A 13,604-nucleotide genomic window follows, 5' to 3' on the forward strand; every position below is an offset into this window, starting at 1 on the left:
CAGAGCTCAGACGACGATTTATATTGAGGAGCTGCGTTGTAGTTTGGCACGTGGAACTTTTGGCAATGATGGCATCCAGAAATGATCCTTTTGCTGGTTTGCTACACAGACCCTAAGTTGGATTAAGTCAAAAAGTTGCTATTCTGGGAGTTATAATGTCTTTGGCAGTCGGCGGATACTTATCGCCTCCTTGTGTTTGGAGGCAGGGAGGGCGGCTCGCCCGGTATGTGGCAGACATTACCTCCCGTTGTTTAAGTTGGTCTTTACAGTCCGCACAAGTTAGCTACATGTCAGAGATGCACTCGGGCATTGGGTAAGCCACGGTGAATTGTAGCCGACCTCTTCATTCAGACACGGGCTCGGTGACTTCATTAAAACGTAGCGGGTGTGCTGGTGGTGCGTACAGCAGAAATGTGTCGGCTCCCTAATCTGTCTTTTCACGCTGCTTCAGCGAGTCTTATGTGCCGTGTAGAAACAGCCAACTACCATCATGGCTCATCCGTTTTCAACTATCTGACATCTGCCATGAAGACATACCATAGCGAGGATTCATGGAGTCACCAAGCTCTGAGAAGTTCAGTGTTGTGGCACGTACTGCCGAGGTCAAAGCCATGTGGTCGATGTCTGAGTGACCTTGCTGCTTTGATTGATGCCAGCTGAGGTCATGTCATTCCCGGCGGACTGAGTCAGAGCTGCAGCGTCGCCGTCGCACTCACTGTGGCGCGGAGCGGGTTTGATTCCCTGACAAGGTGTTATCGAGGCTGCTGCAGGCCCACATGCTTTCTCACGCCATTTGGTCGTGGTGTTGATTGGACCCTGGCTCCATTGGTGATTTATCGCGGCTGTCTGACAGCGGTGCAGTTTGAGCAGGCCGAAGGAGAAAAGAAGAAAAGAAAAAAAAAAGAGGATGGGAGGCACTGGGGTCTGTAGTTAAACATTAATACATGCATTTAAAAAAAAAAAAAAAAAAAAGGCTGACACCTCCTCTCTGTCCTTTTCTTCCAGCAAAGCATCACACGGATGGTATGAAGTGAATGAATGGAAAGATTGATTTCATGAGCAAAAAGGATTTATAGGGTCAAAACCGAGGATTTAAAAAACAGATTCTGAGAAGGGTGCCTGACTTTATGAAGTGGTGTGTTAGTTCAGGGTCTCCATAAGGAGAGCCAACTGTCAGTACAGTGATGGTGGCCACTTTCTGTCTCTCAGATCACCATTTCAAACACCTCTCGGTCATTTGTAGTGTCGTACCACACAGTTTTATTAACTTTAAAGAATTTGTCATAAATGCTTCAGCTTTTCATCTTTGGCTTTTTGGGAGGCCGAGGCTATTTTTAATTTACCTCCGGAAACCTGATTCATTTTTTTTATGGATTCTTTTATGTTTGGTTTTAATTTTTGCTGCATATACAGAAATCCTATAAAGCATGAAATCCATGTCTGTTTGCATTTATTCCCAGTCAGACCACTCAGTTGGATCACAAAGCAATGTGACACCATGAATATAAGTATCAATGTAATACAAGTGTGGCAAAAGTTGATTTACTGGTGCAAGGGATGAAAGATAGGAAAGAAAGGAAAAGAAAAACTGAATAAAACTCAACAAAGGTGTGAATAGAGACCTGCCAACACAGATCCCCCCCCCCCCCCCAAAAAAAAAAAAAAGTTAAGATATTCACCAGAAGTGTGGAGGCCCCACTAATGGAAAGTGCTCATAAAAAAAGAAAAAAAAACCTACTAAAAGTGGAGCAGCAGTATCTATCATCTGGTGACGATCAACCAAATAAAGTTCAGCTTGAGTCAATAATCTATATTGGAAGATGTGAAAATCGGGGAGTAATTAGCTGAGTTTATCTGTTAGTTTAGAGTTTTTGGAGTGCAAATCTGCCAAATATGTAAATAGTAGAAACTCCCAGAAAAAAAAATTTGTTGTTTTGTTTGAAGTGCTCTGAGACCACAAAAGCCATAAAGTTATGCTGCGGTCGTGAGAAGCACTTTAACATGATGTCACTTTTTCTCACATGCACCACCCTGCACATTACGGTGCATTTCATTGGCCACGAATCTTAAACATGATGACTCCATGTATGTTGAACTCGCATATAAATTGGAAAGAAATATATGTATCTGTTTCATGTAACACATGCAGCCTACACATGTTTCTGTTCAGGACAAGGGTACAACAATCTGCAGGTTTTCTGAAAATGGAAACTTAACTCAAACGTTTGCTGAGTGAGTTTGAACAAAGTAGTTTGAGCGAATATTTCTCGAAATTAAATCTAGACTAAAATGAAGCTTCTAGATCTTAGACAACCATAAATGAACATATATAAGCATAATTTAAATGAATGCAACATACCATATATTTAGTTATCTCTTTCTCAGATATTCTGAGTTTTTCTGACTGTTCATCCAATTAATCCTGAGTTAGTCTCTCGTGGCTTGAGACAAATAATCTCAAAGCTTTTCAATAGTATAGGAAAGTTTTAATTTCCCCACTATTTTATTCACACAAAAAACTTCCATTTGTTTTTCTTTTTAAATTATGTTTATAAACATAAACACAACTGCGGCCATATTTTCTATATAATTTTAGATAATAGGTCCTGAAAGTGAAGTTAAATCCAAATGTTATTCAATGTTGTTAAATAAAATTTTATATGTGGCGAACAAGTAATTATACTGCTATTCGTCTGTAGGTGTGAAAAATGTTCATAAAGTGCAAATTTGTTCATAAAAAGAATTGGCCCTGGACTTGAGAAACTCTTAATTGGTCCAAATAGTCAGAAAGTGACTCAACTAAAAACTACTGATGACTAAGTTGTCTGTTTGGTCTGGTCCAGCGGTTCCCTCCCATCATAAATGTGAGAGCTTCTTGAGGAAAGTGAGTAAAGAGGTCAAGCAGCAGGAAGGGAAAATGCATGTCTTGTTTACCCAGTGAAGTCTAGACTTGTTGGAGCTTCCTATACATGAGGAAAATAATGGATTGATTGTTCAGCTCATTTTAAAGTAAACACACAAAGGTTATTGAACACTTTGTGGTACCCACGCTCATAATCGTACCATCATGGAGCCGGGGGCCGGTGCCAGAGCCAGTATCAGTCCTTACGGCCACAATAGTGATCGTTTATTATTGCCAGTCTTTTTATAACTCCCAGCACACGCCCCAACTTAAATCTTGTGGGCAAAGACTCTTATCCCTCTCTCGCTCTCTCCCTCTCTCGCCAAGGCGCCCACGCCCATCCATAGACCAACACACCACATACAAACACAAACTGTGTGAGCCAAGACACTGATCAATCACAGATGGCGGTCTGGATATTGCTATTCTTCACTCACAAGAAGTCTTCTTCAGGGCTCCTCCCATTCAGCGCCCCCTATCTATCACCACTCCAACCTCGCGGCCACCACCAACACCTCACACTACGAGATGAGCGAAAGCAGGGAACGCTCGAGATTTCTTCCGTGGGCATTAAATAAAAACCTTTCGCACATTATGTGGAACGACTAGTTGGTTATCTGTTCTTTTAGATAACATCTATGTTACTATTTAACTTATCGATTCGTATTCCACCATCTTCTGTACCACTTTGTCAAACTCAGGATCGCGGGGCAGACAGGCCGGGGACACACAATGAACAAGAAACCAGTCTATCACAAGGCAAACACGGAGAGCCAGACAATTTATGCACATATGCACACCAGTGGGCACATTTTGAGTAATCAATTAGCCTCAAATGTGTTTTTGGACCGTGAGAGGAAACCTGAGGACCTGGAGGGAACCCACGCAGGAAACACATGCAGGGGAAAACCTTGCTCATAGTGAAGAGTGTCAACCACTATACCAATGTAGAGCCTTCAGTTTATCCCATTTGTGTGTTTACTTCTACATGTCAATCCTTTAGTACCTGTTAGTTTGGCATTCGTCTGTTGTTTCTGCATTCGATATAAACACATTTTTGTTTTCCCTCTAGAATGAATAAAGTATTTATTGTGGCTGGTTTCCATGGCACTTTCAATTGGTGGATACAGTTGAATGTGCAGTATCGTCTTGCAGCTCAGGCTGTTCTGAAAGGCCCACAAAAGCTTCAAAATGTAATTTATGAATAGCTGAATTGCAGGCAGTAACGTTTGTCATAAAAATGTTGGAAGAAGTTACACACCTATAAACTACACTGGGGATTGTTGTGACAGGGGATTATCTGCACAAGGAGGCTTGCTCATCTTTATGGGCTGCTGCCGCACTAAATGTAGCACAGTAGTTCATTTCATCAATAACTTAAATTAATCAAATTAACGCAATTTACATGTTCATGATCAGTTTTTTCTGCTTCATATTCAGGCCCAAACCTGACTGAAAGAGTTTTAGTATATATAGTTATTTGCAAATATGATGATAGCTTCACAACTGATTTAATCTATTTTGAATCTATACTAGTAAATTGATTAAATATAAAGAATAAAACAAATAACGGTGTACATTTTTCTTAAAAATTAATGTTTTGTTCAACTATATCTATTATTTAGTATATTTTATTAACTGACATATGAATAGTAAAATGATTGCTACAATTTATCAGGTAAACAATCAACTATTGTATTTCCATTTCTATATTTTGGTTTGAAGTGTTGTGTTGCTATAACTGAATAGTGCATTAAGTGACAATGACAAGTATCTTCTATACATTATGCTGCTTCTGCTACAAAGCATTGAAAGTAGTATTTTCAGCCTCAAAGTATTTACCCTTAACTCAGGTTAAATTCCTTTCTGTGCAGAGTAAACCTCAGATGTACACCAAGTACTGGCCAAGGCACCAAACTCCATCAAGCAAAAATCTTATTTACCCTCATTTATGCCCTTTGTTGCTCCCACAGTCACTCTTCCCTGCAAAGTCCCTTAATGTGGCCTTCATCATTTAAGTGCAAACATGTGATTCCTTGGAAACACACCAGACAACAGAGAAACGTTGCAGTGGGTCTGTATCAAATCCTTTGGGAATCAATGAAAGGAAAAAAAAAATTGTAAATAACGTGCTCATATATTATCAAAAACAGCTTCATACTGAGGGGGTCTCTGTCCCCATGTCTCTTCACACCCGACTTGAATATCATCGCGTCTCGTTGTTTTCGGTGTCTCCCTCGCAGACTGAGCCGAGACCAGCTGCATGTCTTTTTACTTCTCCCTGGACACCATGATCTCACTCCAGGCCGGTTGTGTTTGCTGCATGGATTTAGATTGTTACCCTGCTGTGTGCGGACCAACATGAGTCGAAGCTCTGATTAAAAAGCTCTGATACAACAACCATGAGGTCTGTTCTCCATCAGCCTCACAGGTTGTGTGATGCTCTAGTTTATATTACCGGCTTTTGAACTTTGGTTTTTTTCTTTTCCTCAGTGCATGCTGGATTAAGCAACGTTACACCATACCTCTCTGTGTGCCTTTCCCAGACACACAGCAATAAAGCGTTTCCTCTCCTTGCTAAATTTAACAGCCACTGTTGCTTTTGTAGCTTGTGCACGTATGGCGTCTCCGTTGTGAGAAACAATTTGCCCATTGTCAAACCCTTACTATGAGTTTGTCTGCCTTTCTCTTGACCCAAGCATTTGCACCTATTGTTGTGTTTATGTTCACAAATACAGAACATTTGTCGCAGTGCATTTATGTGATAATCAGAACTCTCACCCGAGAGCAGGAATGTGGAGTACAGGCTGGGCTTATGGGCTTTTCTGAAGTTTGTATGATGTCCAAAAACATGCATTTGAGGCCGATCAGTAATTTAAATTAAAGGACTGATGACCTGTCCGGGTTGCACCCTGTAACTCTGAACTAGACAAAGAAGTATAGACGATAGAGTGACAAAAGTGAGACATAAAGAAATTACTCATACTTGTGTAAAATGTGACTGGTGCTTTTAAGGAGCCTGTCGACAGCTGCGAGACTGATATTTGATATCTAAATTACATCCTGCTTCTCTGTGCTCTGGACTATTTGTAGGATATAAGAGAAAAAGGAGACGACTGCTCACGTGGTTACATTTTCTGTTGTATGGGAATTTGGCCTTTCAGAGACCAGGCAGACCGGCCTGATGTCGTATTGCTCGATGCTGGGTGGAATGAATGGATGAAGTTGTCTTTTGGATGAATTTTTGGGGTTTTGCTTTTAACTAGGATGAAGAATGAAGTTATATGTCATTTTGTTCAAATGAAACCACAGATAAGCAATGAGGATTATGGTGGGAGTCACAGAAATGTAATGCTCTCTTAAAAAAAGGACTGAATTATAATGGATCATTTAAGGATATATTGCAAACTAAATGGTGGCTAAAAGCTTGAATGTGTAGGATAGATTCCACCTGATAATCCATTCAGTTGAACTGTATTCTTTAAGGATTGCAATCAATACTGGGTTCAGATGTGGTAAATTCACCTTTATTCTTCCCTAATTTTTGAGGAAATTTTGTTGCAGGCAGATAAACAAACATGGACTACTAGTTTCTCATGTCCTTGTCATTCTCATTTTATTCAATGAAAGATTGCATAGGGCTTAAACAGATCCAAGCATTGGAGAACATGCAAACTCCAGCTGTTTACTATGAACAATACAAACCAATCCGCGAGTGCACGGCATCTTTCAGACTCTATTTGATCTATATTTGTTTTGGCAAAAACAATTTCTTTTTATTATCTCAACATTAAACTGTAAACCCATTTTACTGCAATATGTTTGTGATTTTTACAACAACTAAAGATGAAAATGATTCTGTAAATTTATCGATCTGAACATTTTCATTATCATTTAAATGCATGACGTGTGTGTGTAAATCCACTTAATGTCTTTAGGATTTAACAGAACTTGTACTTGTGTGTCCGTTTTGAATTGGCTGTTGGAACGAGGATAATGGCTGAAGGGAAGTTTTCTCCCTCATGTCTTTACTTGCACTTCACTTGAGAACCAGCTGACGAAAGCTTGGATTTAAATTGGTCTGGAGTACCCCAACGTCTTGGGATTTACTGAGACATGAGTTGTCAGAGTTTGGTGAAGTGAGTTTGACCACAGCGAGGCGAAAGCTTCCAGCTCTGCTTGTCTAAGGTCTGAAAGGCACCACAGCGGACACAGAGGCTCGCATTTATACAAATTGCTGGGCTGTGTGTATGTCATTTAGGACTTACGTCCTTTTGAGATGCAGGACATTGTTTATTTCTATCCATCACCATTTATACCAAGAAGAATCGATGTCATCTTTAAAAAGAAACAGACAAAACCTGGGTGGAGAAACAAATACCATGGCCAGTGGAAGTCCACTGCAGCAGCAATGTGAATGGATTTCGGATCAAAGACCCAAGATTTTGAATCACTGCCATCATTTTTGCCAAACATATTGCATAAATATCCCAAAGGCTTTCCCTTGTTGAGCTTTTTTGAATTCTCTTCTCCACAGTGTTGTACTGGCATCCTCACATCACATCAAGAATATCTTTTTGTACTCTGTTTTCCTCCCATAGTCCAAGCATATGCATTTGATGTTTCTTGGTGTTAATATGAGAGCAAAGTGTGTCTGTTTCCTGTATGATGTGCTTGTGCTTTAACCCATACTCACCTGGGATCTGCTCTAAAAGTCACTGAGTTAATATATAAGACGGTGATGGTCAGTTCCAATAAAGCACAAATGCATCATCAGTCGGGGTAAAAATAACCTGCATTGTAACAGTCTCAACTCATATTCCACGCTAGTGTGTGAAAAAAATTGTTGGTTTAACAATTTGTGAAGGTCTATTGCTTTTATTAAGTCATCATTATAGGATGGATTGACCTTTCATAAATGTCTGATGCTTCTTACTCCACATCCTCACAGCCATCTGAAAGATAATTATTAGATTATGCTCAAACATTGACATAAATAATAACTGAGTAAAGTGGAAGCTGTGATGACATGCTGTGGCAACCCATGTAAGCGGAGCAGCCAAATAGAAACACATAAGATAACTAGAAAGTAATAGAGGATGACATTGTCTGTAAAATGGGTAATTTTATTCTTAATGGGTGCCATGCTGGCCATGCAAACTGGTATTTGTTAATATCTCGTCAGATGTAAACAGGATAATAGGAAATAAGACAGAGCCAATCAAGGAAAACTGTAGCCCTTCTGACTCTTTCAATTATTCAATTAAAAATGTAATTCAATTAGATCTAAGGTTTGCATTTCATGGAAGGAAGTTATATGTTGAGCTCTGGCTTATCTTATTGCAGTCTTAATCATATTGTCCAGTGGAAACAGAAAGGGAGAGTAGGAATTATATGCAACATGAGGATTCAGCTGGAATTCAATTGTGGGCACTGGGGGTTCTCAGGAAGGTTATTCAACCTCTTCCTGTTTGCATCCAGCCAGCCATCATATGGTAGCTATTTCCAGCTGAACAGGTTATGACTGCTAAGTCAAACCAAATTGAATTTGCGACGGAAAAACAAGAAGGAACGTACATTTATTTCTGCCACTAAATAAATTAAAAAAAATAATAAAGGAAACAGTTTTTCATTCCAGATTTTTTTAAGCTTCTTTGGTTTGTGAGAAAAGAAACTAAAGATGAAGACAAAAAAGCCTGAAACGGAACTGTTGGATGGACTGTGTTTTCTTTCCTAATTCACTTGCTGAGTAAATGTTAACAGTCTTTTGTTGTTGGAGTAAAGCAAGTGCACAAAGTTTGACAGCAGTGTTATTCATGTTTAAGGAGAAGGTCTCAATGCCTGTCGTTCCATACAGGTAAAAAATGATCAGGTCACTTTGGACTCCAAACAAGCTGCATAATGACTCACAGTGATTCCATTGGCGGCTGTTTTCTATTGAGATACTGTACACGGACCATTTTGCACTGCTACTGCTGTATCATATATTTCAGATTACCTCTGCTTTTTTGCATTCCTTCCATCATCTAAGGCTGCAAGTCCATCGCAGGGTGAGAGTAGACACACATTTACACCCACGGTCAATTGAGAGCCACAAATTGGAAAACAACGATTGTCATTTGGGTTGAAGGAGATAGACACAGTATTGTTCATGAGAACGAACAGACACAAAACAGAACAGTCATTTCTCAGACTTAAACCTGGATATTTCTAACTCCTGTGATTCTCATCCACTTTTCAGACATATTAAATGTTATCCACGTTTCATTTCCAGCTTTTGCATGAATATATTTACATAAGGCAGTACAATGATGGTTTGAGCCTGCCGTCTGACTTTGTGTTTTCTTTGAATACCTACTTAATAGGTACTTATCTGACACTACATTGGCTCTAGTTATGACTGCGAGCAAGAATGAAGGTCTGTCTCGTATTTATTTTCTTTCTATTGGACTGGGGAGTTCTCCAGGGCATACTCTGTCTTTTGCCTTGTATCAGCAGAAACAGACTCAAGCCTCCTCTCTTATTTATTTGAAATAGGACGGTTCTTATTGTAAAGAACTGTAAATTAAAAAGAAACAGGCCAGCTTTCATCTTTTGTTCAAGGCCAATCCCCAGAATGGTACACAGATCTTAGATCAAAGATCACATAAATACATTGAGGATAATATAATCTACAGTTTAGTAATCCACCTGGTGCAATGACCACCCAAATAATAAACAATGCAAAATAGATTTTAGATCACTTGATTCAATCCCATGCAGTAATTGTGAATCACAATGGGATTTTGCATTAAAGACCATATTTCTTTTGTCTGTGTGTCGCCAGCAGGTCTGATTTATTCTGATTTCCATGTTTTACTGATTGAGACCCAAAAAAGAAATAAAAAACAACAAAAAAACCAACAAAAAAAACCACCAACGGATAGATATCATAAGTTTTATGCTGGAAATTTAAGTTACGTGAAGAAACTCTACCGTGACATCCAGCAGCCCACAAGTGATACTTTTAACAAGCATTTCACATAAAGCTGTGTTAGCGACATCAACATAGCAACATAAATATAGCAGAAACAGCTTGACTATCTCTGATTTATCAGCCTCGCTTACTCAGACTCTCTAGTTTTTTTTTGGTTTTTTTTGTTTCTTTTTTATCGGAGTGTCACTGCATCATTCCACTGCCACCAGCCTTCCCTCTCTGTTCTTCCTCTCTGTTCTACTCGCCTCATGAGGCTCAAAGTGATTTCCAGGGCGGTGTTTGCTGGCCTTCTGTTGTTAATAAAGAGCTGGAGCACCAGCTGCAGTCTTGGCTGGTAGAAACGGAGGCCCCAGGCCACTGGGGGAACAACAGCGTGTGCTTAAAGCTTGGCCAGATCTCTGAGCGCATTCATACACTTTCAGATTTCTGTACCTCTAAAATGGAAAGATGCAAACTGGATATGCCACAAATAGTTGCATAAGAAAAGCACTATATATATGTGCGTGTGTGTGTGTGTGTGTGTGTGTGTGTGTGTGTGTGTGTGTGTGTGTGTGTGTGTGTGTGTGTGTGTGTGTGTGTGTGTGTGTGTGTGTGTGTAATGCAACATGTATAGGGTCAGTCGCAGTTTTTCTTTCTACCATCTCCTGTTATTTACACCCAACAAGAAATGGGAGTTATTAAAGACCACAAGACACCACTAAAATCACCCACGGGTTGTTTGCGGTTCTCCAAAGTTGGCCGGAGAAGAGCGATGACGGGGCATGTTTACGACACTCTCATTGCTCTGGGACCGCTGTCCTGAAGTCTTGTTATGGGTCACATGAATATTTTGTCCATGGCATTCACATTCATTCACGAATACATGACCAAACAGCTGCGTGTGTGAAATGGACAGAATGACAGCAACAGTTTGGTTACACAATGAAGTCAAGGTATTGTGCTTTGCTTTGTAATATGAATCACTGGGCGTGTGGGCCAGGAAACAGACAGCCTCACTGTCAGTTTTAGTCTCACTCTCACTTTTTCCAGAAGGAAATAGTCCAGACACCGGCCGTCCAATCGCACACTTACTCAGCCTGAGAGTCACGGCCCGAGTGATGAGGAGAGGTGTGCAGGCTCTCTGTGTATACCCAACCACTTGTTTTCTTCAAGTGACACATTGAGGAGTGTAGAGCTTTGACCCGAGACCAGGGCCGAGCCCCGATTACTGCATTCCTGCACTGTGGCCATTAGCTCATCGTCTCTGGAGTCTCCAAATCTCATATTAAGGAATGAAAGTGGAAAAACTAATTTGTAATCAAATAAGATTCTTGAAGTCAGAAGGGATTTTCAGTCAGGGTATTAATTGCCTTTGTGAGAGTCAATATGCGTCTTATCTTCCTCAAGCATGATGTCAGACCTTTTTGGTTTAAATTTCCCTGGCCTTTAATCAGTATTGAAACATAAAATTTCTTTTTACATTATAATGGGTGTGATGTTCCTCCTTAGCATGAAGATAGAAGGTGCACTCAATGCAACCTTAGGTAAAGAGGTAAATTATGTTTCTAGAAGTGGATTACTGGGCCTGTCCTCCCTGAATATTAAACATTTCCAATGACCTGTTTTGTTTGTTGTTTTTATCTTAATGTGGAATAAGCTATCTTAGCTGTCTTTGGTTATTCTTTTTCAGAATAAAGAACAGCAGAATCAAGTCCTAAATCAGAGCAATAAAGTCTTCCTTTACTGCGCCTTCTTGGACTACAGGTGGGTCAGCTCATGATTTACACGTCTCAATTATTCATTCAAACGTTGAGCCAAAGGGATTTTATCCACATTGTTGTCCCATTGAATATTCGTTTCTTAAAGAATGTATTTCCCTTTTGATCGCCTCAAGTGAGAAACATCCAGTGTAAGCACCTGTTTGTTTTGCAACAACTTGCTGTACCAAAAATGATAAAATGGTTATCTGGGAAAAAGGGAACAAAACAACACTTTGGAAAGAGCATAAATCGTGCTTAAAAAGGAGTGTGTTTAAATTGGATTCAAAGGCTTCCTCCTCATACTCCTCTTCACCCCGAAGTTCAAGAAAAATGTGAATCATTTGGTTGCTCTGTCAGGTTGCCCTGCCAAAGCTCTCCATGCCTCCCACCACGTAGGTTATGTTGACTTATCACTTCCTGAAATGCTCCTCTAGTATTCAGACACAATTTTTCTCCTCTATACTTGTCCTTTTTTTTAAATCTCTATACTTGCCCTTTTTTTTAATCTCCTAATGCTGCCATGCTATCTTCTGTATCACATCTGCAAGGCCCAATGTCATATCAAATACAGTATATCACTGCACTATTCACCAAGGAACTTTACAATTAACTCTGATGCATATTGCAATGGATTCATTTCAGTTTTTCCTGTTACTCAGAACACTAATGCCATATACATCTTCATATCCTCTCTGTATGCCTTCTTTTCTGTCCCAACAAGCAATAAAGAAGTGGGGAGTTGTGCCTTTAAGTTCCAAGTTTTTTTTCTGACTGGAATAATCCTCCAACTATTATAGAACTATCAACTCATATTGCCAGTTTACAAATGTATTCTTATATTTTCCTTGCAGTCAATAGAGGTACTGTCTTTCTGTTCGTCAAAATTGCATCATTTATTTGTTTCTTTTTCCTTTTTTTCCATTAAGTTTGATATTTAATCTGCTCAATTACATACTGTTATGTCATCATATAGTTACATCCAAATAGAAACAATACAAATAAAATGTATGTATATTCCTACATTGATCTGTTTGTGAAACTTTCTCACATACTGTATTTTCAGTTCTAATGAGGGCGTGTGGTCCAACGAAGGTTGTGTACGCTCAGATGGAAACATGACGTACTCCGTGTGTCTGTGCAATCACCTCACCAACTTCGCCATTCTGATGCAAGTCGTGCCTCTAAAGGTTTGTTTTTGCTTCTCTGTATTTTATTTTTCCAGGGCTGCACAGACATTCTGTGTGGAGTTTACATGTTTATCCTTGGGATTTCTTTTCTGGGTGTACCATGCCTTCACCCCCCCCCCCCCCCCATATCCTTAAGTTGAGTAATGATGGTAAAAGATGAAACAACAGACAATTTTCCCGTGAGAAATTTATCTATCCCATCTGATGTAACCAGCCCAACTCTGTATTTTAGGCTTAAATATTCTCTCAAGATGTGGTTTGGAAATGAGAATCGGATGAAAGAGAATAAATATTCAACTTTATCTGAGCTGCGAGGTCATCCTTATAAAGGGAGGAAATAAAGTTTTATTACCCACATGTGCCTCAAAACCAAAAACTCTGTATTTTTATCAGTATTCATTACCAAAAGTCATTTTGATCTTTAATTATTAGAATAAACAAATTTCCAATTCCCACTCTACCAGCGTCACAATGTGCAAACCGTCCCTCTGATTTTTGTGGCATGACGATCATGTTAGTAGCCTTTAAAGAAGCGACCAGGACAAATGTGATTTTTACTTTGTCTGTAGCAAACTAAGTGATTATGAAGCCTGTGCAGTCATTAACGGTCATACACATCCAGAAATGGTGATTCATGAATTATTTGGATTATTATTATTTTACAGCACGAGTTATAAAAAGAACATAAAATAGAAAGCTAATAATTGCAGCATTTGTTTAGCTTTTATCGCTGCCACATGTCAATGTTATTGGCAGATATTTATGTGATGCTTTCTTTTCTCTCACTTGGCAAGCCGTCT

At 39.5% G+C, this 13,604-nt stretch overlaps 1 protein-coding gene across 1 annotated transcript in view; it reads left to right on the forward strand.

The window, feature by feature from the left end:
• The window catches only part of adgrd1 (adhesion G protein-coupled receptor D1), a 34,544-nt gene that overhangs the window by 12,897 nt on the left and 8,043 nt on the right, over positions 1 to 13,604 (forward strand). The window contains exons 14-15 of the mRNA XM_080498908.1: positions 11,548 to 11,621; positions 12,681 to 12,804. Of these exons, the coding sequence (XP_080355034.1) occupies positions 11,548 to 11,621; positions 12,681 to 12,804 (198 nt within the window). The remainder of the gene's footprint in view (positions 1 to 11,547; positions 11,622 to 12,680; positions 12,805 to 13,604) is intronic.

Source organism: Blennius ocellaris, assembly GCF_963422515.1.
Source record: "Blennius ocellaris genome assembly, chromosome: 7".
Taxonomy (NCBI): domain Eukaryota; kingdom Metazoa; phylum Chordata; class Actinopteri; order Blenniiformes; family Blenniidae; genus Blennius; species Blennius ocellaris.